This window comes from Mustela nigripes, chromosome 1 (assembly GCF_022355385.1).
Source record: "Mustela nigripes isolate SB6536 chromosome 1, MUSNIG.SB6536, whole genome shotgun sequence".
Classification (NCBI taxonomy): domain Eukaryota; kingdom Metazoa; phylum Chordata; class Mammalia; order Carnivora; family Mustelidae; genus Mustela; species Mustela nigripes.
In genome coordinates, this window is record NC_081557.1 from 50,579,832 (window position 1) to 50,606,730 (window position 26,899).

Below are 26,899 nucleotides of genomic sequence, written 5' to 3' on the forward strand. Positions count from 1 at the left end.
CGTGGGTTAAGCCGCTGCCTTCGGCTCAGGTCATGATCTCGGGGTCCTGGGACTGAGTCCCGTATTGGGCTCTCTGCTCAGCAGGGAGCCTGCTTCCCTCTCTCTCTCTCTCTCTCTCTGCCTGCCTCTCCATCTACTTGTGATTTCTCTCTGTCAAATAAATAAATAAAATCTTAAAAAAAAAAAAAAAAGAAATGGGAAAAGAGATGAGTAGAAAAATCCAGTGAAACCAGCAGTTTAGTTTTTTTAAATAAGACCCAAGTGGGGACACCTGGGTGGCTCAGTGGGTTAAGCCTCTGCCTTCAGCTCAGATCATGATCTCAGGGTCCTGGGACAGAGCCCCACATTGGGCTCTCTGCTTAGCAAGGAGCCTGTTTCCCCCTTTCTCTGACTGCCTCTCTGCCTACTTGTGATAACTCTCTGTCTAATAAATAAATAAATAAAATCTTAAAAAAAAAAAAAGACACGAGTTACCAATTTCAAGAATCAAAGAGGGATCCATCATACATCTATGGGTCCACTGATTATTGACAAGGCGATAAGACCATTCAATGGGAAAAGAGTAATCTTTTTGATCAATGGTGTTGAGTAAACTGCATATTCACACATAAAAGAATGAAGTTGAACTCCTATCTCACACCATATATAAAGATAAACTCACAATGGATCAATGATCTGAATGTCAAAGCTAAAATGATAAAACTCCTAGGAAGAAAACACTTGAGGAATGTGGCTGTACCAACTGTTTGCATTACAAGGAATGTAAACGGAGTACCTTAAAAGTTGGTTACATTTCAGACTTAAGTAGAGCTCAGTTGGTGGGGTTTATAGAAGTCAAAGAGTACATGGCTACTGGAAAAATATGTTAACATAAAACATGAAGGAGAAACATATTAAATCTGTCCCATGGACTACATCTGCTGTTCCCACATACTAGAACATTTCTCACTTCACTCTTCCCTCACACTTTACCTAAACTCATGAAACCACTCTCTGGAGAACCTTCCTTGTTCCCAAATACTAGGTTAGACTGCCCCTATCATACAGTTCATAGCATCGTGAATTTCTTGCTAACACTAAGCATGCTTATATTGAGACCATTTGTCCTCTATCAGTCTTCCCTATGGGTGACAAGCTCCAAAAAGCAAGAAGCACAATCTCTCTTTGCACAGCTGCGGGCCTAGTATGCAGCATAGAGCCTGGCTCATGGTAGTAAGTAAACATCTATAACTGAATGGATGGACTCCTGCCTTGGTCTGCACTTTCTCCACTTCCCCTACCCTGAGAATTCCGAGCCCACATATCTGTAATGGGGAATTATAGGGCTAGCCTTCAGGCCAGAGCAGACTACATCCCGCCCTCCCATCTGTGCCCCCGAGGAAACAGGTAGAGAAGCAGAAGAGTCACCTTGTTGTAGGCCAGGCTAAGGTACCTCAGCTCTGGAAAGGGTGGGGCCAGCGTCTGGTTCCTGGCCTTCAGTGACTTCACGGGAAGAATCTCAAATATGGGAGGAAGTGCACATACCTTGGTTGCCTTAGAAGGAAAAAAGGTCTATTGACAAAGTGTCCTGATGATAAGAGGCTGAATGCTGCCAAGGGCCATTGTGGCACCTTCCTATGGAAGGTGATGGAAAGAATAACCATTCTAGAGAGTCTTGGCCAAAAGAGACATCTAGGATCATAATGGGAGATGTTACCAAGGGCCCAGAGTTCTGATTCCAAGTTCTCTGAGGTCACATGGTGAGCTAATTCTCCAGCATCCAAAGTTCAGGTTTCAAGTGCTCTAAGACCAAATGACAACAGAGCAGTGATGCAGACATCAGAAGTTCCTTGCCCCCACCTCCCACTTTCTGCCCTATAGCAGCTTATCATGAAATGGCTCTTCTCTGCATTTGGGCTAAAATTTCTCCAAAAGTCAAAAGGACAGTGCTTGCATTTTATCTTACTTCTCTTTTTATTTTATTTATTTATTTTTTTAAAAGATTTTATTTATTTATTTGACAGATAGAAATCACAAGGAGGCAGAGAGGCAGGCAGAGAGAAAGAGGGGGAAGCAGGCTCCTGCCGAGCAGAGAGCCCGATGTGGGGCTCGATCCCAGGACCCTGGAATCATGACCTGAGCCGAAGGCAGATGCTTTAACCCACTGAGCACCCAGGCACCCCCTTACTTCTCTTTTTAAAGATTTTTTTATTTCTAAGTCATCTCCACACCCAACGGGGCTTGAACTCACCACCTTATCAAGAGCTACACACTTTCCTGACTCAGCAGCTACTTACATTTTAAAGGGGACTTTTCCTAGTTGGGAGAAGGAGAGCATGAGGGATCTGAGTCTTGAGTACCTGGTCTGATGGGTTAGCTCACACCCTACCATGGAGGCTCTTCATTCCAGGATAAATCAATAGCTAAATCCTGGATGACTTCAAGCAGTCTGGGCCTGAATGTGACTTGGTGCACCCGGGTCACTTGCAAGTCGTGGTCTTTCAGCACAACCCAGCCAGGATCAACATGTTTCATTAAACAGAAAATAAAACTTACTGGATTAACCGTGCCTGGATCAGTTCACTCACTGATTCCTTGAGTTAGATGGGACCAGAGGAAATTACAGGGTAGATGTTGGGCTAATCACTGGGTTCAAATGAACTGGATTCTGTTCTAAACGACATTAATTGCTGTGTAATCTTGAGCAAGTCACTTAAATTTCAATTGTTCATTCAGTGAACATTAGCAGAGCACCTACTTGGAGGAAGTATTTTGTGCCCTCCTAGGATCCAACTTGTACACCCACACAAGTGGGACAGGTGAGTGATGGGTGAGAGTAAACAAAAGCCAGTGTTGGTGCTTGGGAACGTCTAGCATTCTCCCCTCCAGGCGATCCAAATGCAATCTGCCAGACACCACAGTGGAAAGTGGTGGCACTGTGGTAAGGCAGACTCCTCCACCCTGCAATTCCCTATGCGAAGCAAGGCTGTGGGTCCTGCAGTTAGACTGCACTATCCAGGGGCGTGAGTGTCCTGACCTGAGGGCATGAGGGATACAAACCTGACTTTTACAGACAGGGGCCACTACGAGTCTCAACCATCTAACACACTTGACTACACACTCAGATGCCAGGGAGTTGGGATCTGAGCACTGAACAACCACCAATTATCTCTGACTTTTGTGGCAGACTGTTTAACGGCCCCAAGTCCCTCTAGGCCATATGTATGCCCATGGGCAGTGTGACCTTGGTGCTCCTCTCATTCAGAGGTGGAGTCTGTATCTCTATGCCCTTGAAACTAGACTGGCTATTGTATAATAAAGAACTTGGTCTTTGTCACAGGTTTTTAGCATGGGAGCTTTCAAAACTTTTGAAACTTCCTGAGTGATAGGAATACCTTTGTTATTCGTAAGCCCTGGGTTCACACTTAAGCTTATGCTAATGAATGACTCAGGATGGAGGTCGGAGTACCTGAAAGACAGCCTCTCAATTACAGAGTTGGGGTTTTTGAGCCAGCTTCACCTCTGGCAAGGGGAGGGGCTAGAGATTAAGCTCAGTCCTGTGGCCAGTGGTTCAATCATCCATGCTTATGTAGTGAAGCTCCAAAGAAATCTCTGGACACTGAGGCTTGAGTGAACTTCCTGACTGGAGAACAGCAGACGTGGGAGGGTGACAAACCCAGATTCCACAGAGAGAGGGCACAGAAGCTCTGCATTTGGGACCCTTCTGGACCTCACGTTATGTATCTATTCATTTGGTTGGTCCTGATTTGTACCCTTTGTAGTAAAACTGTGATCATAAGGACTGTGCTTTCCTGAGTTCTATGAGTTGTTCTAGTAAATTACTGAGCCTGAGAAGGTTGTGTGAACTCCAGAATTTATAGCCAGTTTGTCTTAAGTGTGGATAGCTTGGGGACCCCCAAATTTGCAGCTAGTGTCTTGAGTGAGGGCAGTCTTGTGCAGTGTGCCCTGCACTTGTGGGGTCTGGGCTATCTCAAGGTGGCTAGCATACAGAATTATACATGCAGAATTGTACCTATTATACTTATGACGTCTTTGACCAATAGAATGTGGCAGAAGTGCCACCATTTGAATTTCAGAGCCTTGCAATTCACTCTTGCCCTCTTGGAAGCCTAAGGCCACCATGCTGTAAAGAAGTCCATAATAAAAGGGACTGCATATAGGGGCGACTGGGTGGCTCAGTGGGTTGGACCTCTGCCTTCAGCTCAGGTCATGGTCTCGGGGTCCTGGGACGAGCTCTCTGCTCAGCAGAGAGCCTGCTTCCTCCTCTCTCTCTCTGCCTGCCTTTCTACCTACTTGTGATCTCTGTCAAATAAATAAATAAAACCTTTTTAAAAATTAATTAATTAATTAATTAATTAAAAGGACTCCGTATAGATGCCAAGCCACACCAGCTTTCCAAGAAACCAGGCCCCAGTGACCTAGCCAGCTGGATGAATAAGCCCTGGCAAAACCAATGGAACATCTAACCAGCCCAAATGATTGTGAGAAATAATAAATTGCTATTGTTTTAAGTCCTCAATTGTTGGGTTGGTTTGTCATGTGGCAAGAGTTAATTGATATAACTTCTCACCCAGCTTTATCCATAGGGAGGGAGTGTATTGAGGTGTCTCTCAAGGATGTGGGTTGGCTGAACATGAAACTGTACTTCTTATTGTAAATGAATAAATCAATAGTGATCAGTCCTCGTGAGCTTGGTTAGTAAGCATCTAACCCTGAGAGAAAAGCCAATTTTCTGTCCAAACAAAAATCAAGCATCTAAGCCAATCAAACCAAGAATCAGAGCCTAGATGGTGGTGTATTTGGCAAGGATGAGTCTAGCTTTTGGGGGCATTTACTAGGGAGTCCCCAAGGCTCCATATTGGTGGTAACCTCACCACTGTATGTGCATAGGCCAGAGCAGAGCCAGGCACATGGTAGGTACTTGGTAAACACCAATGAACGGGCTTCCTCAGTGTGATATATATAAATGTCGCTCATGGGTTCATCAGCTTACTTTTGTTTTTTAAAATTAATGTTCTAACTTAAGGATACAAATATAAAACAGGCAGTTCCTACCTCTGACGTTGAAAATCCAGGGTAAGATGAGAATACAACCTCTGAAACAAAAGAGAAACAGAATGAAGGTTGGTGAGTGTACTGACTGCCCCCAGAGAGGCTGGGGTCTGGCTCACCCAACCTTGGTGTACAGGAGGGTGACCCCTAGCAGAGTTCTCATTGGTCCTCATCTCTAACGCTAACTGGGAAGAGGAGCTGGCTGTGATACTTGTCAGGTGGTGAGACTTAGAATAAAATCAAAACTCCTTGGCCAGGTCCTGCCTGATCTGGCTCCCACCTACTGCTCCAGTCTTATCTCATGCCACTCTGTCCTTCACTCACTACATTTCAGCCACACTGATCTTCCTTCTGACTCTGCAACATGCAAGCTCTTTTAGCATCAGTACTGTTAGGCGGGCAGATAGTACTGATCAGAGAAGGCAGACCAACTGTCTTAGGATTTGAAAGTACTCTTGGTTTTGCTAGTAGAAACAGAATGTTAAGTCAGTGAATTCAGTAGAGATACTAAGAATAACTAGCAGCACAGCAGTAAGGAAGAGGCTGTGGAGTGATTTTTGTTCTCGGCATCATCGGAATGAGATGGGCCAATAAACATCTGAGTTAAACCATACATGAAAACATCTTCTTGGACTGGATCCTGTGCAGGCACTACTCACCACTGCCCTGGCTAACAGGACCCCATGCACATGTTAATGATATTATACTGCTAAAAGTTACATGAAAATGAAGTAAATAATAATAGGGGTGGAACATCACATGGCCCAAATAACTTCTCCTATGACAAGTGCCTGTAACGGTCTGGAAGACGGGTTTGTACAAGAAACAAAGTAGGAGTCAGCAAGAGGATAGGCCATGGTTGAAGTATGGCTGCTAAAGAGTGATCCCCTGAGGAGACAGCCCCCACATCTAGAAAGATGAGCCATGGGATACTCTGCCTGAATGCATATCTTCTCCCTATAATCTCGGGTTAGAAAGGTTATTGGATACAAGTACAAAATTTCTATGTAGCAATAACAAACAAGTGGAAATGTAATATAAAAAAAACAGTACCCATTGACAATAGCATTGACAAAGACCAAATACTTAAGAACAAATCTAATGAAAGACATGTAAGAACTCACCACTGATGACTACAAAGCACTGATGAGAACAATTTTAAAACATGGTAGGATATATTATTTTAATGAATTAGAAAACTCAATATTGTAAAGATGTCAATTATCTCTAAATTGGTCTATAGGATCAATATAATTCTTTTATCTTTTGTTTTTTATTTTTTGTGAGAGTGAGAGTGAGCAGAGGAAGGGAGGAGGGGCAGAGGACAAGGGAGACAATCTTAAGCAGATTCCACAGTCAGTGTGGGGCCCAACCTCACAACCCTGAGGTCATAACCTGAGCCAAAATCAAGAATTGGACGCCCAACAGACTGAGCCATGATCAATGCCATTCTAATCAAAATCCTAGCAGGATCTTGTGTGGAAATTGATAAGCTGATTCTGAAATTTATATACAAAAGCAAAGGCTTTATAATAGCTATAGCAGTTTTTACACAACAACGCAGCTAGAAAACTTCACTATCAGTTCTCAAAATGTGTTACAAAGCTACACTAATTTTTTATTTTTATTTTTTAAAGAGACAGTGAGCATATGCACAGGAGAAGGGTGGTGGGAGGGGCAGAGGGAGAGAGAGAATCCCAGGCAGGCTTATGCCCAGCACAGAGCCCCACATGGCCCTGAGATCATAACCTGAGTAGAAATCAAAAGTCAGATGCTCAACAACTGAACCACGCAAGAGCCCCTAAAGCTATAATAATGTAGACCCGTACAGACACCACCTTATCATAATACCTCTCTTATAACTCAGTGGGGAAAAGGATATCGTCTTTTCAACAAGTGGTACTGAGGCAATTAGATATCCATATAAAAAAGTAAGCTTTGACTCTACTTCACATCATATATGAAACTTTTAGACAGGTCATAGATCAAAATTTAAGAACTAAAATAATCAAGCTTCCAGAAGAAAATATAGGGAGATATCTGCATGGCTTGAAGTAGACAAAAAATCTTGAACAGGAAATAAAAAGCACTAAGCATAAAAGATTGAACTGAACTTCTATTCACCAAAATTCATCAAGAACATGAGAAAACAAGCTACAGACTGCGAAAAGATTTTTGTAATATATAGATCTACGAAGGACTTGTACCTAGCACATATAAAGAACTCAAACGAATCAACAAGAAAAGGACATATAACTCAATTTAAATAGAGGCAAAAGATTTGAATAGGTACTTCCAAAAGAGCATATCAAAATAAGGAATAAACATATGAAAGACACTTAAGATCATTAGTCACCTGGGACACCTGGATTGCTCAGTGGGTTGAGCCTCTGCCTTTGGCTCAGGTCCTGTTCTCCAGGTCCTGCGATGGAGCCCTGCATAGAGCCCTACATGGGGCTCTCTGCTCAGCAGGGAGCCTGCTTCCCTTCCTCTCTCTCTGCCTGCCTCCCTGCCTACTTGTGATCTCTCTGTCAAACAAATAAATAAAATCTTTAAAAAAAAAAAAAGATCATTAGTCACTTAAGAAATGCAAATTAAAACCGCAATGAGATTATGGACATCCCATAATCTGGGGACACCCATAAGGGGACCCCCCCTCTCTGGGGAGCACCCGGAAATGAAATCTCTTACATTAATATAGGGATCAAAATTCTACAACTGCACTGGAAAAATACTTGGCAGTTTTTACTAATGTTAAACATAACTTTATACTCTATGACCCAGCAATTCCATTCCTGGGTATATACCCAACAGAAACAAGTGCTTATGTCCACCAAAAGATGTAAAAGAATATCCATAGTAGCTTTATTCATAATAGCCTCAAAAATAAAAATAACCAAAATGTCTATCCTTCTTACTCTGTAAGAATGGTAAATAACTTGGAATACCGAAGGGAAATGAAAAATAGTGAACTACCAATATATGCAACAACATGAATGAATTGGACAGACATAATGTTGAGTGAAATTAATGAGACACAAAAGAGCACATGCTGTATAATTCCATATTCATAAATTTCAAATCAGGCAAAAGCTATCGCTAGTGACAGAAGTCAGAATGGTGATTATTCTTGGAGGAGGGACTGATCAGGAGAATATCACATGGGATGCTGGAAATGTTCTATATTGTAATACAGGTGGTGGTTAAAAGGATGCATGTTTGTAAAAATTCAGGCTGTACACAATACTTTTATATGTTTAAGTTGGTTATTTCTCAATTTAAAATAAATATTAAGAAAACCCACTGCGATACTGGCACAGTAACAGATAACTAGATCAGTAAAACAGAGTATATAATCCAAAAATACTCATGTATTAAAGAGATTTTGGTTTATAATAAAGGTAACATTCCTTTCCTTTTCTGCCTCTAATGTTGCCATTTGGATATAGTTTTTGGCACCATGGTAGTGATCTTGAGACCTCAATGGGAACCAGCCTACAAAGACAAGCAAGCAGGGCAAGGATGGCAGAAGAGGACGGAAAGAACCTGAATTCCTTGAGAAGATCAGTGCACCTCAGAATTAGCCATCTCTGGAAAGCCTCACTTCTGAGTTTCTGGTTATTTGAGATTTTTAAAAAGCTACTTTTAACTGGATTTTAAAAGGAACTTTTTTTTTTTTTTTTTAAGAATCTTTTAAAATTTTAAAAAAGATTTTTATTTATTTATTTGACAGAGAGAGGGGGGAAAGCAGGCTCCCAGCCGAGCAGAGAGCCCATTTGGGACTTGATCCCAGGACCCTGAGATCTTGACCTGAGCGGAAGGTAGAGGCTTAAACCTCTGAGCCACCCACAGGCCCCTGGATTTTAAAAGGATCTTAACAGAGAATAAGTCAGGAAGTCATTGGAATAATTCATGGGAGACCTCCACCTTCCCAGGCAGCAGCTTCTCAGGGAGTCACAGACTTTCAGAATAAGCTGTTAGAAGATTATTCCCACCACAGGGCTTGAATCTCTGAACAAGGGGCATCACTCACCTGTCCGGTCAACATCCTTTTTCATGGGCAGTACAGTATAATCTGGTTGCTCATCAGAAGCCTCAAACATCCATGACTTGGATTGTCGCATGGAATGGAGCTCTTTCTGGGGACACCCCCTGCCTCCAACCCAGTCCCCTGACCCGTCACGGAGCTGAAACTGCTGTAGGTACGGGATCCGGAAAATCCTGTTTTGGTCCAGGCTTAATTTCTTCAGTCTTCAATTAAGGAAAGTGAATACAGAATCACAGCAATAATGATACTTCAGGGGCATTTACTAAGCAACTGGAGGGAAAGAACATGGATTCAGGCTTGGACACTTATTCCTCTGTTGTGACCTTGAGCCAGTGACTTACCCTCTCTGGGCCTCAATATCCCTATCTCTAAAATGGGGATAATATTCATTAATCTTTCAAGGTTCCTGTAAAGGTGAATAAAGCAATGTAAATGGCTAGGCACAAAGTAGTATTCAGTAAAGGGTACCTGAATCTAAAGTAAATTTTCTTGAATCTAAAGCTTAACCATTTAAATGTCAGCATTTTCCGTAATCTAATCAAATACGTAGAATTCAGCAGGTAACCTTATCTTTCTGATTCCTTTTTTTTTTTTTCTTTTCTGTCCCCTCTCTCAAGGGTCAGGAGCCTATCCCTGGTAATATCTCCTTTTACCCTCCTTTCTCTTTGCCACTTATAATCCAGGCACTTGATCAGAAATGTCCTACTGATGCCCCACTTTCATAACTGAGCTAAAGCTCGGAGGGGAGAAGTGAATCACCCATGGCCACACAGGAGAGATAAGTGGTGGAGCCAGGATTTAAGACCAGGCCTTTCGGATTCCAGAGCAGCTCAGGGTGTGGGCCAGGCTGGGGGTGCAGGTGGTCCTACAGAGAGGGGACTGTGGCTTTACCTTCTGAGCCCGGCCAGGCTGGCAAAGCAGTTGGGGCTGGTCAGCCTGTTGTCATCTAGCATCAGCGTCTCCAGTGCTGGGAACCTCAGGATGTACCTCCTGCTTGTCAGTGATGTTACAGATGCTTCCCTGTGAGTGCAAGGATCCTGGGTAATGAGCAAGGGCAGGGGACAAACTCTACCATCCCCAGGAAGCAGGAGTGGGGATAGGAAGAGATGGAGGACAGGGAATCAATCAAGAGGCATAACCAGGTTGGGAACTTCTCTAGTGCCCCTGAGACATCCCTGCAGAGAGGGACCCGAAGGTGTAAGTTCTTCCCCAACTGACCTTCTTCCCCAAATCCCACTCACACATCAGTCTTCTGTATGGAGAAAGGTTGCACATATTCACAGATGGACTCAGTGAGAATGGGTTGGAGCAGGATGGGGCCACCAGGAATGCTCGTGGAAAGTAACAGAGTGACTAAGGCATGGCCAAGTTGAGGGAAAACATTCCACAGAAAGAATACTGAACACTTTTGGGTCAGGTCGAACTCCTGAGTATGCTGCATCACCCCAAGTATCAGCAACCATGGGAGCATCAGGAGACAGAGCCCTTGGCATGGACCACAGCTTTGGTTCACGTGGGTAAGGCAGGCTGGCCACAGTGATGCTCTTCTCTAAAGTGACCAATAAAATGCACACATCAGTAAGGAGCTGCAAAGTCTCTCAAAACTCAAACTCTCTGAGGAGTCCCAGAAATACCTGAGAGTGGAATTCCATGGGCTGAGATCCTGAATCACACTGGTGGGGCAGGAAGTTCTGGCATTTTAGATACTACCATTAATGTGGCCTGACTTATGTCCCCATGTGGATGAGACCTGGGTAATACTTTATTTTTTTCAACTTTTTTTTTTTTTTTAAAGATTTTGGTTTTTTAAGTAATCTCTACACCCAACACGGGGCTTGAACCCACAACCCTAAGATCAAGAGTCATGCTCTACCAAACGAGCCAGTCATGTGCCCCTACGTAATTCTTTTTAAGTATACAAAGGCAGATGACTCAAACCATGTTTTCATTCCTCCCTCCAACTCTCTCCCCTCCATACACCCAAATGAACACTCAACACACTCAACCAAGAAGGAAAGGAGCCTTTAGTTGATGGTATTTGAAGGACACAGATGACTCTCTTCCTCTTCTGAAAGAACCAACTTTCATGCACTAAATTTTTAATTTCTACCACAGAGCAATTACAGGAGGGTACATAGCAGCTCTGTTATTTATAATTAATTGACCCATCTCTTTTTTACTCCAGTCAGATGTGAAAGAGCTAAAAAATAAGCCTGTAAAAAAATTCCCCTTACACTCCATAATGGAGAAGCTCTATCCTGTCTCTTATGACAAGTTATAGTGTTTTGCCTTTTACAAGTTTCACCCTAATTATAACATATAAAAGCTTCATTTTGTCTCCAAGACAGATGTTTTAAAATAGGGGGGAGTCAATGAGTGGGTAAGGAGGACAAGATGCAAGGCTTCAGAGGACAGCATCAGGCTCTTCCACTGGGTCCTTCCCATGGCAGTTTTGGAAGAAAAGCTCTCTGAAGTGGCGGGAGTCTATTAGTGTGGAGAGGTTGAGGTTTCTGGCTGTTCAGAGTGATGCTATTTTTATTATACCTTCTCTTGGCAAAAGGAATTAATAGCATTTAAAATATGATAGATTTGACTAATTTTTTTTAGAAGCTAAGAGTATGCCCTGGTGACTGGATTCAGGAATGGGAACTGGTGTGCTGGATCAGAAGAAACTTGGGAATGGGGGTCAGCAGCCCTGGCCTCTCATTCTGGCGCTGCTGCTGTTTGGCTTGCTGGGTAACTTCAAGCTGGTGCTGAGCGTCTCTGGTCCCAGTCAGTTCTATCTAAACGATGAAAGAGGATGTCTTTTATTTCACATTGTAAAACTTTGCATGAGGCTAAAAATATTGCTGAACAAACTGGACAAAGAGCTGCAGTAAAACAGATGAAACTGAGCAAGTGGTAATGTCCATGAAAATGTCAGGTCAGCTTCTGTGGTGAGATATAGAAAATGCACCATGCAAACACAGAATGTGGGAGATGTAGCTTCCCAACTCACTTGTGTAAAAGAGGGCTTATGATGTGGCTGCTAAAAAAGCTGGCGCTCCTTTAGGAGGCATTTTAAGGAAAACAGTGGTTAGAAAACAGAAGGTCACCATCCCCCTCTATTCCATGCTGGTCAAGCCTGGGTGGCAGACTTGTACAGTCCAAGGGGAGACAGGGAATGGGCCACAAGGGAGACCCAAAGTCTCAGATGCCTATCCAAACAAGTAACGGGTAGGCTGATGATGGAGTAGGTCAAATACTGTAAGGGCCTTCCCCTCCCAGAGGAACTTGCTTGTGGACCCCGGATGTAGGGGTGGGGCAGGCCAGGTGGAGATGTCCAAACAGTGCGGCATGTGTATATCCACTAGGGTGAACTGAGATCCGACTGGCCACCTGTATACAGGTGGGGCTCAACCAACCACATAAAGGTTGCTGTGCGAGGCTAGCAGGGGAAGAGGAGAGCTGTGACGGGAGAAGAAGGAAGAGTTGGTGGGAGTGGAAGAGTCGACGGGAGCGGAAGAGTCGGAGGAGTGGAGGAGCTGTAACAGCTCTTGTAAGAGCTATAACCGCTGCCAGCGGTCCCTGCGCCAGCAGTCTCCAGCCTCTGGCGGTCCCGGCTCCGGAGGCCCAGAGCCACAGCCTGCAGTTTCCAGCCGTCTGCAGCCTCCAGCCGCCTGCAGCCTCCAGCTGCCTGCAGCTTCCAGCCGCCTGCGGCCCCGCCTCTGGCGGCCCCGAAATGCCGCCTGCAGCCTCCAGCCACCTGCAGCTTCCAGCGGCCCCGCTTTCAGCAGCCCAGAGCTGCAGCCTCCAGCAGTTGCGCTGATGGCGGTCCCGAGATGCCAGGTGTCTAGAGGCCAGCAGTCCCGACGCCTGCAGCCCCTAGACGCCAGTGGTCCTGAGATACCAGTGGTCCAGTGGTCAGCGGTCCCGACGCCTGCAGCCCCTAGACGTCGGCAGTGCTGAGACACCAGCGGTCCAGCAGTCCAGCGGTCAGCGGTCCCGAGACGCCAGCGGCCCTGAGATGCCAACAGCCCCTAGCCGCCAGCAGCCTCGCCGCAAAATGCCTCGCCACCCCGAGCCACGAGTGGCCTTGTCCGCAGCGGTGGCTTCCTCTGGGTGGCAGCCTTGTCAGAGTGGCATCGTGGGGAGCAGAGTCTGTGTCATCCGGGTTGTCCTCCTTGTCATTGTCGCTGTCATCGTTGCCTCTTGGTTGTCGGGAGCAGCCTCGTCCAGGAAGCGGTCTTGTCCAGAATGGCATCTTGGGAGCGGCCTTGTCTGGGGAGCAACCTCATGGAGCAGTGGCCTCATCTGCGGAGCAGCCTCATCTAGAGCAGCCTCGTCCGGAGCGGCCTTCTTGGGAGTGACCTTGTCGGGATCATCATCATCACCTTTTCATAAGAGATAGCCCTGACCGGTCAGTTTGATTCTTGATGCTTGGCGCGAAATAAAGTTTTGCTTGACCTTCACTTTGTATCAGTCTCGTTCCTTTGATCACGGACCCTAACGATACAATTCCAACTTACCCAGACATAGTCATATGATCGATCCGGAAATGGAGACACAAATAATTCAGAGTAGATGAGCTATGTGGTGAAATGGAAAAAAGTGAAGAGAAAGGAGAATGCAGAAGCAGAGAGAGTCAGGTCACGAAAAACCTTGTGATCAATGTTAATGGTGTTTATCTTTAGAATGCCGAGAAGCTGCCAAAGGACTTCAAGCAGGGCAGTGATAGAATCAGAGGTGCTTTTAGAAACATCCCTCCGGCTGATGATGAAGAGGGTTGGTTAGGAGGTGATAAGGAGAAAGAAAAATGTGACAGGTCGTTAGCTGTATCCCAAGTAGCAGGGGCTGTGTTGATGGGCTACAGAAAGGGCCATGTTTGAGAAACATTTAGGAAACACAACTCATTGCCTCCAGTGACTGAATGGATGTGCAGGGTGAGAGATGGAAGAATGCAGACTGATACCCACGTTTCTCACTTGGACAACTGCACAGCTGATGGACAGCAGCTCCCGTCACTGAGGTCAGGGACATAGGAGGAGAAGATCTCAGCACGGGCATGTGTGTGATGACTTTGGTATGATTAAGTAAAATATATGCGCTTATAGCTCAGAAGATGGATGTGAGGTAGAGATATAAAGAAGACATGGGAAAGGATGAAACCACAAAGAAGATTATAAAAATTAAGAAAAACAGGGGCGCCTGGGTGGCTCAGTGGTTTGGCCTCTGCCTTCGGCTCAGCAAGCTGGGATCAAGCCCCACATCGGGCTCTCTGATCAGCAGGGAACCTGCTTCCTCCTCTCTCTGCCTGCCTCTCTGCCTACTTGTAATCTCTATCTGTCAAATAAATAAATAAAATCTTTAAAAAAATTTAAGAAAAACAGTGGGTTGAAAATGGACAACTGAGGACCATCAACATTTAAGAAGTTGGCAGAAGAAGGCGAATCCACAGAACATTCTTGTGTGGACAGACAACCAGGAAGAAAATAACAGTTTGTTTGGAGCCTCATAGCTTTCAAAGCACAATTATTTCAATTGATACTCTGATGTAAATAGGAGTACATTTATTCTCCCCATCTTATATATAAAGAAATAGAAATACCTAGTGGTGAAGACTTGCCTTGCATTATGCAACAAGACTTCCCACTGAAAACAACTACAATGATGAATAAAACCTAAAAAGAAAAAAGATTCATCATTTTAAAACATGTAAGAGATGTGAAGACAATAAAGCAGTCATATGCCAAAATCTAAAAATCCAGAGACAGAAACCAAGCACAAGAAGCCTTTTTAGACACTTGCTGATCTTGCTGAAATAGCATGTAATTGGAGACCCCCTACATGAACGTAGGATCCTAAACAGATACACACTCAGAAGAGCGAGAACTAGCACTAAACCCACACTCCTCATCCCACAGCTAGGGTAAAACTACCTTGGAATGAAAAGAAGGGAAGGGAGAGAGTAGATTTGCCCTTGTGCAAAACTGTAGCCCAAATTTGTATCATTGGAATGGCTCAGAGAATATCCAGCTAGTTTGGTTTAGTTTAAAATGGTTCCATACTGAGTGACCCTAGGCACCTGGCCAAAATAAATGGAAAGGTTTATGGTATTGCAGACTAAATAATTGGGCCACCTCTCTGAGTATAAACAAATCCAGATAAAATATATATATTAAAAACAATTTTCTTTAAGGTATCTGGGAACTAACAAGCTGTGAGAAGTTAGGGGGCTAAGATCAAAGGGGATTCTGCAACATTTGGGGTCTCTTTTCCCCTAGGGCCAGAAGTGGCAGACAGGCTGAGATGTTAAGCAGAGATTCTGACAACCTTGCTAGTCTAGGGGCCAAGAGTCCAGGGTGCACCAGAGAAGGGGATTCCTGATAAACTGCCCCTGCTTTAAGTTAGGGCTTTGCAGGACTAAATCCTATAGGAAGGTGTAAACTAGAAATAGTGTGGTCCTTGCAGAGACTGAAGACTAGCTTCAAATAATTATGCGTGAACTATACAATTAAAAAAAAAAAATCTAGAGCTGGTGAGAATAAAAATGATTTGAGTTGCCCAAAGGGAGAGTCACAGCCTCTTAATCAGTTTCTTATTTCCATTTAATTAAAAACAAGCTTAAATCAAAGTAAAAATTCAGTTCTTCAGTCACCCTGATCATATCTCAAGTGTTTAATAATAGTGGCTACCATATTGGACAATGGAGATATAGAACATTGGCAACATTGTGGAAAATTCTATCAGATAGTCTGAACCAGGCCTTTCAAGGATTACTAGACAATTATCTGCAAATCAGTGCTAATGTCGGGGGATATGAAAGGTATGGTGGTCTATCACTCAAAGCAGGGGATTACAGAAGAATGGAAATTTAGCCTGTGAATGAACCCAGTGAAGTCATCAGCCTACTTTTTGGTTATCTCCCCAGTTCCTGAATGGATAGTTAGAACAGACATACTAAGCAACTGACAGAATAACCACATATGTTTACTGACCAACAAAGTGAGAACTATTACAGCAGGAAGGGACAAACTGAAGCCCCAGTTTATCCGTTTCTAGAACAGTAAGCTGAAAGTTATTCTGCATCCCTGAGGTAACTACAGGGACTACTCCCATTACTAAAGACAAGAAAGGTAAAAGGATACTGGGTCTTATGATATTCCTGCTTAACTTGTTTTATTCGGCTTGTGTAGAAGAAGACAGGTCATGAAGAATGACTATAGATTACCGCAGACTTAATCAAGTAGTGACTCCAATTTCAGCTGCTGCCCCACATGTGGACTCTTCTTACTACAGTACATCAACACAGCCCCTGGCACTTGCAATACAGCTAAGGACCCATCAAATGTTTCTTTCTCTTTACTGGTGAATAGGAACTGCCAGGAGCAGTTTGCTTTTGCCTGATGGGGACAACAGTACATCTTTGCTCTCTTTTCTTAGGGCCACATCAACATCAACTCTTTCAGCCTACATAATCTATTACACATCTATTGCTAATCCAGTTTGGTATTCCACAGAACCTCATGTTGACTGGACCTGATGGGCAGGAAGTTGCAAATACTCTAGACAATTTAGTAAGATGCATGCATGTCAGAGAATGGAGGGAAACCCTACAAAAATTCAAAGAACTACCACCTTGATCGATTTTCTTGATGTCCAGGTAGCTGGGAGCATGCTGGGATATACCTCCAATGTGAAAGACATAATCCTTCACCTCGCACCACCTCTTACTTAAGAAAAAGACACAAAGCTTTGTTGGTCTTTTTAGATTTGGGAAGCAATGCATAAAACATTTGTGCTATTCTAATCCATTTACTGAACATCCCAGGGGATGCCAGTTTTGTGTCGGGCCCAGAGCAAGATGCGGTTTTGTAATAGGTCCAACAGTGTTCTAAATGTCTAAGGCAAATGGGTGTGCTGTATAGTACAGGGTTACCATAACGTCCTGGTTTTCAAGGACACTCTGGGTTTTCACCTGTTACCCTAAAATAATTAACAGTGTTCCTTTTCCCTCTCAAGTTTGTCCTGGTTAGATGGATAGGTTATATCATTTCTAAGAATAGAGCCTTTTATAGGTCCCAATTGCAGAATTATTTTTTAAGTTGTTTTCTTTTTCTAGGTAATCTCTATACCCCACAGGGGACTTGAACTCACGACCCCAAGATTTAAAGTCAAACACTCTTCCAACTGAACCAGACAGACACCCCGCAGAATAATTTTTGAGCCAAGTTATGTCCTATTCTTTTTTCATTTGAGAGAGAGAGAACACGAGCAGGGGGAGAAGCAAAGAGAGAGGAGGAGGGACAAGCAGACCCCCAGCCAAGTGGGAAGCCTGACACAGGGCTTCATCCCAGGACCCCAACGTCATGACTTGGACTGAAGTCAGATGCTTAAACCAACTGAGCCACTCAGGCACTCCAAAGTTATATATGCCCTATTCTGTGGATAACTATTCTCCTTTTGAAAAATAGTTTCTGGCTTACTACCCTATGTTGGTGAAGACTGAACAGCTAGCTGATCACAGGAACATGAAGTGACCATGTGACCTGAGTGACTCAACATGAACTAAATGGGCAGAATTCCCTCAGCAAGTGAAAGCAGTATGTGAGATCCAGCTCAAGCAAGTCTGGAAAAAATGTGTGAATGAATATGGCTCAGATTCCTATGATGCCTACTCCTGCTGTTACCTCTCCATCAAAGCACAACTAAGGTTCTGTGAGCAGTTGATGTAGGAGAAAACACCCTAGTTGGGTTTACAAATGATTGTTCATGATATGCTGACACTAAAAGACTATTACAGTATTACAACTTTATACAGGGGTGACTCTGAAAGACAAGGGAAGAAAAATCCTCCCAATAGGTAAAACTTAGAGCAATGTGTATATCTATTTTTTTTGGTTTTCGCTGATTCACGGGCAGTGGCTAACAGTTTAGCAGAATAGTCCAAGCTTGGGAAAAAAAAAAGTAAAACTGCTGAGAGCAAGGTCTAAGGGGGAAATTATGTGAGTGGACTTCTCAGAATGGACAGAGTACAAGGATTATTTGCATCCCATGTGAATGCTTCCCAAAGGCTATCCACTTTAGAGGAGACTCTCAGTGATTAGGTGGATAAGATGACCCATTCCATGAAGTCAGATGGCCTCTCTCCTCAGATACCCTAGTACTTGAAAAATGGCCTTTAGCACAGGCATGGAGGCTACACACATCCCGTCACCAAGGAGATCTGGCTACCCCCCTGCTGAGTACCCAAACTGCCAAGAGCAGAGGCCAACGTTGAGCCCCTAACATGGCACCATTTCTGCAAGGATTAGCCAACCACCTTGTGGGAGGATGACTTTAATAAGCACCTTCCTTCATAAGAGGAACAGTGTTTTGTTTTGTTGCTTACCAGAATAAACATGTGTTTTGGATAGAGATTTACATTCCCTAATATTCTGCCAGCATCGGCATCAGGGGACTTACAGAATATCATATTCTTTATCCTGGTACCTCACATAACATTGCTTCTAACCATGGAACACCTCTGATAGCACATAAGTGCAATGATGAGCCCATAAAAATGGAATTCACTTTTTTACCACATTTTCCCCATCAGAAGCAGCTGATCTAATAGAAAGGTAGAGCAGTTTTTTAACAACTTATTTATCATACCAGTTAGGAGACTAACCCCTGTGAAGACAGGGCTCTGACTACTAAAAAGATAAGGTTTCACATAAACCAGCAACCAGTACTGATGCGGTCTTCCTCATAACCAGAACATAGGATCTAGGAATTAATGAAAGGAAATAAGAACAGATCCTTTTACAATCATCCACTTGCCGAATTTTTGCCTCCATTCCTACAAGTAGAGGTCTTAGTTGCCTAGGGAGGAATACTTTTACAGAGGACACAAAGAATAGTTTCTCTTAACTAGAACCTGAGATTGCTACTGGCCACTTGGGTTCCTCAATCCAACAAACCATTAGACAAAAAAAAAAGGAGTTTACTATATTGGCTGGGTGATTGATACTGATTATCCAAAGTAGGTATGATTGCTGTTATACCTTGAGGACAAAGAGAAATATGACTGGAATCCAGGGAATTATAAGGTATTCCTCTTAGAAGTGTCATGTCCATTAATCAAAGTTAATGGAATTTATGCAAGATGAAAAGAGTTCTGAAGATGGATGGTGGTGATGGTACAACAACAATGTGAAGGGACTTACGTGAATGCCACTGTACATTTAAAAATGGTTAAGACGGGGTGCCTAGCTGGCTCAGTCAGTAGAACACCTGACTCCTGATCTCAGGGTCATGATTTTGAGCCCCATGTTGGGTATAGAGATTATTTAAAAAAATTTTTTAATGGTTAAGATAGTAAATTTTATGTTATATGTTATGTTACCACAATTTTAAAAAGCATTCGTAGAAAACTACCACAGCCTATTAAAAAAGGATTCATAACTCTGATTCTTCAGGAATGATCATTTAGGATATCATGCCAGTTAAAGAGCCCAAACTGCCAAGGTGCTAGATAAGGGAGAAGGAAACATTAAATATGTGATGAAGGAAGGATTCATAAATGTGTACTATGGCCTCTGGACCAGTTAAGAAAAGATTATTGTAGCAAATACATATATTTTCTTCTCTGCTTGTTGTGTGTAAATTACTAATGGTGAATGACTTCGAAACTTAGTTTTTAGGTTATAAAATATCTATTTGGCACTGTGACTGCTTTAGAAGAGAAAATGATATCATTCAGAAATGGATACAGTGACCTATGGAACGGTCTCATATCCCTTTATAGAAGAGGGTGAAAGTATCTTCATGGAAAAGGAAAAGATCCTTCACTTAAGATGAAAGCATATTGTGATTAAATATGGAGAGAAGGAGAGTAGATGTTGGGCTTCCAAGGGCTGGGAGGCACCAGTCATCTGCCTATTTGCTCTTGAACTTTATTCCTTTCCTTTGTGTTCTGCTATGTATTTTAAGGGGCCACGGTCACCCCTAACCTACACTTCCCAGACCATCTTTCCAATTGGCTTCCAGTGAGATACTGCCAAGGGAGGGATTGGTGAGACTGGAAGGCCAGAAGAGGGGGAGAAGCAACTCTCTCATTTGTTTCTGACAGCTTGCTGGCGGCAGCAGTGCTGCACCGGCATCCCTGCTGGTGAGGTTCCAGCCCTGACTGGGGCAGCACATCTGCAGCAGATCTAGAACTGTGGCAACAACCTCTCTAAAAGCCCAGCAGCAGGGACAGGCTTGTGGCCTGAAGTCCAGGATTTGGGAGGCATCTGACCTCTGGGCATCAATCTTTTTCCTTCTTGCTCTTCTAGCCCTTCCACCACCTATAAAACCAATTCCCTCTATTTATTGTTGCTAATATTTAGGTGGAATAAAAGTACTCTGATTATGATTTTTTTCAAGAGTCCTTCTCTTTTAGAGAGGTATACACTGGATTATTACAGATGAAACTACATGAATCTGCAGTATTCATTGATAGCTAGATACGTCTGAGATTTTTCTTAAGACTAATTTAAGGTGGGGTGCCTGAATGGCTCAGTTGGGTAAGCGTCTGCCTTTGGCTCAGGTCAGGATTCCAGGGTCCTGGGACTGAGCCCCATGTTGGGCTCCCTGCTCAGGGGGGAGCCTGCTTCTCCCTCTCCCTTGGGTGCTCCCCTGCTTGTATGCTCTTGCTCACTGTGTCAAACAAATAAATAAAAGCTCAAAAAAGTGGTGGGGGTATAGATTAAACAGGATTGTCTGTGACCTCAGAACTGTCAGGCAATAATCATTAGGTGGGGCGCCTGGGTGGCTCAGTGGGTTAAGCCGCTGCCTTAGGCTCAGGTCATGATCTCAGGGTCCTGGGATCGAGTCCCACATCGGGCTCTCTGCTCGGCAGGGAGCCTGTTTCTTCCTCCTCTCTCTCTCTGCCTGCCTTTCTACCTCCTTGTGATCTCTCTCTGTCAAATAAATAAATAAAATCTAAAAAAAATAATCATTAGGTGATGGGTACATGGAAGTTCATTTTGCCATTGACTCTACTTCTATGTGTGTCTGAAATTTTCATAATAAAATGCCAACTATTATCTCTCCCCATGACAAACATTTAAGTCCCCTCAATTTGCAATACCTCAAGTAGTTTTCATATTCTTGACTTGACCCTGACTGATATGTGTCTGGTCATAGAGAAAGCCTGCCAACACGAAGGAAAAAAAAAGATGTGTGCATGTGCCTGAGAAAGTAAGTGAGAGAAAGATGAGAGAGAAGTTACGCACATGATGAAGAAAGACACTGAGATGCATGCAAAGTCCTGACAACATGCTGTGCACCTGTATCCAGCATTCACCTTAGGACTTTACAGGTAAATGTGCCAAAAATTCCCTTTTGGCTTTATTGGGGTTTTGGGGGAAAAAATTATTTATTTTAGAGAGAGTGCACACATGCAAATCAGGGGAGAGGCAGAGGGAGAGAAAGCGAATCCTCAAGCAGACTCCCAACTGAGTGCAGACCCCAGTGTGGGTTCGATCCCATGACCCCAAGACAATGACCTGAGCCAAAACCAAGAGTTGGATGCTCAACCAACTAAGCCACCCAGGCGCCCCATAAATTCCCTTTTTGCTTCAGCTAGTTTGAGTTGACTTCTGTCACTTGCAAACAAAAGGAGCCTAATGAAATCCCTAATACAATGATCACTACTATTATCCAAACTTCTTGGGTAACTAACCAACCACTATCATCACTATAAACTCCATCGCAACTGCCATCATCACAACAAATATTATCACCATGACTTTTGCCTACACCATCTCTAAACTGGTTAACATCCATTGAATAGGTACTTGTGCCAAAATACTGACTCCTCAACCAGCTGCTTCAGATCAAAGATGACTAAGACAGAGCCTCTGCCCTCATAGTGCTCACAATACTTTTGGGAGACTCTATGTATTTCACCCATTTATCTATTATTTACATATATATACCTATTTGTGAGACATAAGTCACAACAGAATATATAAACTTCTAAAGTAAGAGGGAAAACATTAAATTCAACAGATGCTTAGAGAAGGGAAGAAGTATGGTCTAAAGCCATCAGGGAAGGCTTCTGATAGGGAGAGGAGGAGGGTCTGAATAGGCCCTTGGAAGATATGCAAAATCCATATGAGAAGAGAACGTAATGGTCATAAGCATGGTCTTTGGATCAGATGGACTTCATTAAATTCTGGCTTAGTCATTATCAGCAGTTACTTAACATAGCTGGGCCTCAAATTCCTCATCTATAAAACACAGATAATAACAGGACACCTGCTTCATAGGGCTGTTTTGAGGATTAAATGTGTTAACATGTATAACATGCTGAAAACAGTGTCTGGCACATAGTAAGCACATGTATATTGCATTAGCATTATTATTATGATGTATATTGCATTGACCATTATTATATCATGGTCAGAAGGCACAGCCTGAACCAAGGTGCAGAATGGGAACATACAAAGCTCAGTAGGTCTGTGAAGGGATAAGTCTGGCAAGAGCAATATCCACAATTTACCAGTGACCAATCAGAGACAGGGAAAGTGACTTGCTAGATACCTGAGGGTCTCCTAACAGCATAGGAGAGTGTGAAGACACCCATCTGAGCCCTAATCATTCTTTGGGGCCCCATTCCCATGACTTCCTTTCATAGGAGCTTCGGTAGGCAGCATTTTTCCCTGCTCTGAACACTCACAGCCGTCTTCATAGCACTTTTGAGCTGCTCTGGGCTATTACCTTGCATATTTGCACCCAAAGGTTCATGAGGGAACACATGGGATGGACCCTAGGATGTAGAACTTACTGTTCTTTGACAGCCAAATTGGGTGGCAGGGAGGTGAGCCCATTGCCTGTAAGGAGCAGGACACGGAGGTGCGGGAGAATCCCCAGATCACAAATGGCCTCTGCAGTCAGGCTGTTGAAGGAAAGGTCCAGGAACTATGGTACAAAGATAAAAGATGGGAGAACAGAAGTACTACACATGACAATGATGCTCATACATGAGGTGGGGGCTCACCATTTTTTTTAACCTTCTAGGCAACCCCATCACTCATAAGCCTCAAACCTTCTTGACTCTCTGGATTAACATTCAAGGCCTACTATAGTCTGTTCCCAGCCTATTTGCTAGCTTTAGCTCTCACTACAAATCCTGATTTATCCTGTGGTGCTGACCAAAGTGACTCCTTCCCTATTTCCTGCACCACCCCACCTAGAGGTGTTTGCTTGAACTTTTCACTCAACTTGGAGAGCTTTTCACTCTCCATGTATCTGAATTTAAGCCCCAGAAAGCCAACTCAAAAGCTGCCTCCTTATAAAACTTCTCTTAATTTACCAGCCAATTGGAATCTCTCAGGGAATTCTCCCCTGAATTTGGGTGCTTTATCTAGGGATACTTCTCATGGTCAGCCAGGTACCTGATAAGGAGACACACATCTGAGGAACAGGGATGTTGGTACATGGATGTGCCTAGCATAACCTTGGCACATGATGGTAGGCTAGACCATAAACTTCCTGGTCAATAGCCATGTTACTGTATCACTATATCCTTGTAACTTAGATAGGACCTGGTACATAGTAGGTGCATATAAAAAATCATCTGAAATGAACAGGTTTATGAGGGCAATAATCCAAACTGTCACTATCAACCACTTTCTAACTGGCCACCTAGATTCATGAAATAGTTGACTAGGTCAGGGTCCAGTGAGGAAACTGAGTTTCTGTCTGCAAAGACAAAGACAATTGTGATAAATGGTATCAACCCAATCTTTGTTCTTTCTCTTTTGGGCCTCTACACACTCACTTAAGCTCTCATGTGTAAGTCTGCTTTCTTTCCTCCCTCTTTCTCCACACATATTCATTGAAGCCTACTGAATGGAGGCATTTCAGCCTCTTACCCAGCTGGTTGACCACATCAGTGTTGCACAGTCAAACAGACATATAAACAAGTGGCTGTAGGCCACTAACAGAGGAGGACTGGATTTGGTCTGACTCCACTGTAGTAATCAATTGATGGATTCCATAGACCTGAGTTTAAATACTGGCCAAATTTGGGATTTGGGCAAATTACCTAACCTGAGCTTCTATAAAATAGAAATAATAATGAGTTCTTAAGAAAAACTGTGTAGATAAAACCCTTAGCATGACTCTGCTACATAGTAAGTATAGTTAATGTTGGCTGTCATCATTATAACCATCTCTTCATTCAAGGACCATATGCTGAAGGCTTACTCTGTACCAGCCTGTCCTCTGCTAGCTCACAACCTAGCTGCTCAGGTAGATAAACATATATGTCTACTAAGTAGAAATGCTGCTGGGATAGAGGTCTGAACACAGACCAGTGGAAGCACAAAGAAAGGAACAGTCAGCTCTACCAGAGGATCCAGGAGACTTCACAGAGCACATGTCGCTGGAGCTGTCCTCAGAGACTAGTCAGTATTCACCAAATTGTTAAAGGCAAAAAAACAAGCACTGTAGCCGGAGACAGGAGGTAGTGTACTTTGTTCTAAGGACTGCAAATAGTTTGGGTATGACTAGAGTCCATGGTATAAGAGGGTTTGAGAAGACTGGGCAGACTATGAAAGGTGCCAAGCACCAATGGAGTGATGAGTTCATGCTGCCATCAGCAAATTCCAAATTTTGAGAGTTCACACTAACGGGTGATTCTATTTGGCAGGGGCAAAGATAGAAGCCTTTAAGGAGGAAGACCTGGAAAGAGGACTCAGATAATCATAGGTAAAGGTGGGAAAATCCTCTCCCTCATAGCAGTCAATGAGACCTATGGATTTTGTCTCAATATCTCTCATACTGTTCCCCCCAACTCATGCTTCATGCCAGCAGCCATACCTAACACCCACTGGATATTTCAAACTCCATAGTGAGGCTTCCAAGGCTTCCCACAGTCTTTCTTCTGCTACCTCTCCAGGCTCACCTATCACTACTCCACTGTGTTTCACTTTCCATTCCAATCACACTGAGCTGTTTCATCAGTGTGCTAGCTCTGGAGTGGGTAAACTAACACCTCTCAGCCATTTCCATCCTGCTGCCTCTTTTGTAAGGCCTGTGGGCTAAGAATAATTTTTACACTTTAAATGGTTGAAAAAAGATCAAATGAAGAATACTGTGTGAAAATTATGTGAAATTCAAATTTCAGCATCATAAAGTTTTGTTGAAACACAGCCACACTCATTTTTTTATGTGGTATCTATGGCTCCTTTCCTTCTCTAACAGCAGAGTTGTCTAGTTATCACAGTTGTGACTAGTTATAACCATATAGACCACAAAGTTTAAAATATTCACATTATAGAATAAGTTTACTGACCCCTGTCCTAGCTGATTTGGTTACTTAATGTTGGGGCCAAATCTGCTCTCCACAGAATCAAGGACAGCTCAAAGAAACGAATAGTTTTAGAATTACAGGTCACAGAACTTGACAGCTGACCCAGAATTTGCAGAGGGGGATACTTAAGTCTCAGAGAAAAGAAGTGGTTTGGCCAAGGAGCTGTATCAAAATAGTGGCAGAACCAAAACAAGAAACAGTCTCCTGACTCTCAGGGCCAGGCTCCAGCTGAGACTTTTTCAGACCAGTATGCAGAAAATCAAATCATGGCAAAGTTAAGTTTTTCTAAATTGACTGCTGAAGAATTCTACTCCTCAGGTGGCAGCCTTTCTGGCAAACAAGAACAGAAGATTCCTAACCTACTATACCTGCTGAGTCACATCAAGTTTTATTATACATCAAAGTATTCATTACTGTGAACTGCAAATTCAGGACTTTGGACAATTTTATGTTTTTTCTTAGAGAGACCTTATAAATCACAGAGATAGAAATAAATGATTAGCCAAGAGATTTCACCTTCTCATTTACATTCGGCATCTTGACTTTGGTCTGCTCTCTTATGTAAATAAATTCCTTTGGGTAAGGCTGGATCTGCCAGATAAATAAACTTTATCAGAAGCTATCAAACTAAGAAATAGGGCATCTAAGTCAATCATGATCAATCAGTAGATCCAAGCTAGTCAGCTGTGGGATCAGAGCCTACAGTCATGTTCCCTCCCCAGGGCCCATAGGGACTTGAATTAGGGATTTGAAATAGTAGGGGAGAGGAAAACAAGATGCCTGGCACAATGCATGACAATATATGACACACAAAATGACTACTTTTTAAAAAGGTAAAATAACAAAAAAATGGAAGTTCATAAGAAGCTCCCAAGCCTATCGATAAAGGAAATGGCTACCTCTCTCTCTAGCATCTGGAATCTGTTTCCCACTGTTTATACTAAATTCTAGTATTCAATTTTATTTTTAACATAGCAAAAAATTACCAGTTGTTATCAATTTACACTCTCTGTTTCATTGGACTTTTAAGAGCTCTGCTTCCTGGACAAGTCTGAGGACAACTCCTGTTCCAAGTCATAGTAAATCACCCCATCCTCAATATAGCTTGAAACCATGGAGAAAAGGTACCATTACATCTAGTATAGCATGTTTTAAGAACAAAAGGACAAATAACCCATTTAAGAAGACTGCTGTCCCAAGCAGTTAAAGCTTTTAAAAACTCTGGCATACAAAGGCCATCAAGTCTGAAATATTCACTCTTGTGGAAGAACTCTCTCTCTCCTTCTGGCAAGACTAAGTTAAGTGAGGCTTTTGTGAAGAGTGGTTGACTCTTGATGCTGGCAGATTAAATAATTAAAGTTATCAACTCTTTGGGGTCAACGCCAAGGCTTATGATGCACAGACATTCTGCTGAGATCTGAATATAAAACACTTGTACTATAAGGCCAACATGCAGGAAAGAGCAGCTATGG

The 26,899-nt window shown here is 43.1% G+C and overlaps 1 protein-coding gene across 12 annotated transcripts in view; it reads right to left on the reverse strand.

The window, feature by feature from the left end:
- XRRA1 (X-ray radiation resistance associated 1) overlaps positions 1-26,899 on the reverse strand; it is a 72,384-nt gene that overhangs the window by 22,961 nt on the left and 22,524 nt on the right. For 7 of the 12 annotated variants that reach the window (XM_059410763.1, XM_059410781.1, XM_059410800.1 and 4 more), the window contains 5 exons: positions 22,896-23,029; positions 9,992-10,120; positions 9,086-9,303; positions 5,056-5,096; positions 1,408-1,533 (listed from right to left, as the gene is read on the reverse strand). In XM_059410763.1, the coding sequence (XP_059266746.1) occupies positions 1,408-1,533; positions 5,056-5,096; positions 9,086-9,303; positions 9,992-10,120; positions 22,896-23,029 (648 nt within the window). Of the gene's footprint in view, positions 1-1,407; positions 1,534-5,055; positions 5,097-9,085; positions 9,304-9,991; positions 10,121-22,895; positions 23,030-26,899 lie in introns of those variants that run through there. The other 5 variants (XM_059410773.1, XM_059410845.1, XM_059410829.1 and 2 more) reach the window with 5 other exon arrangements.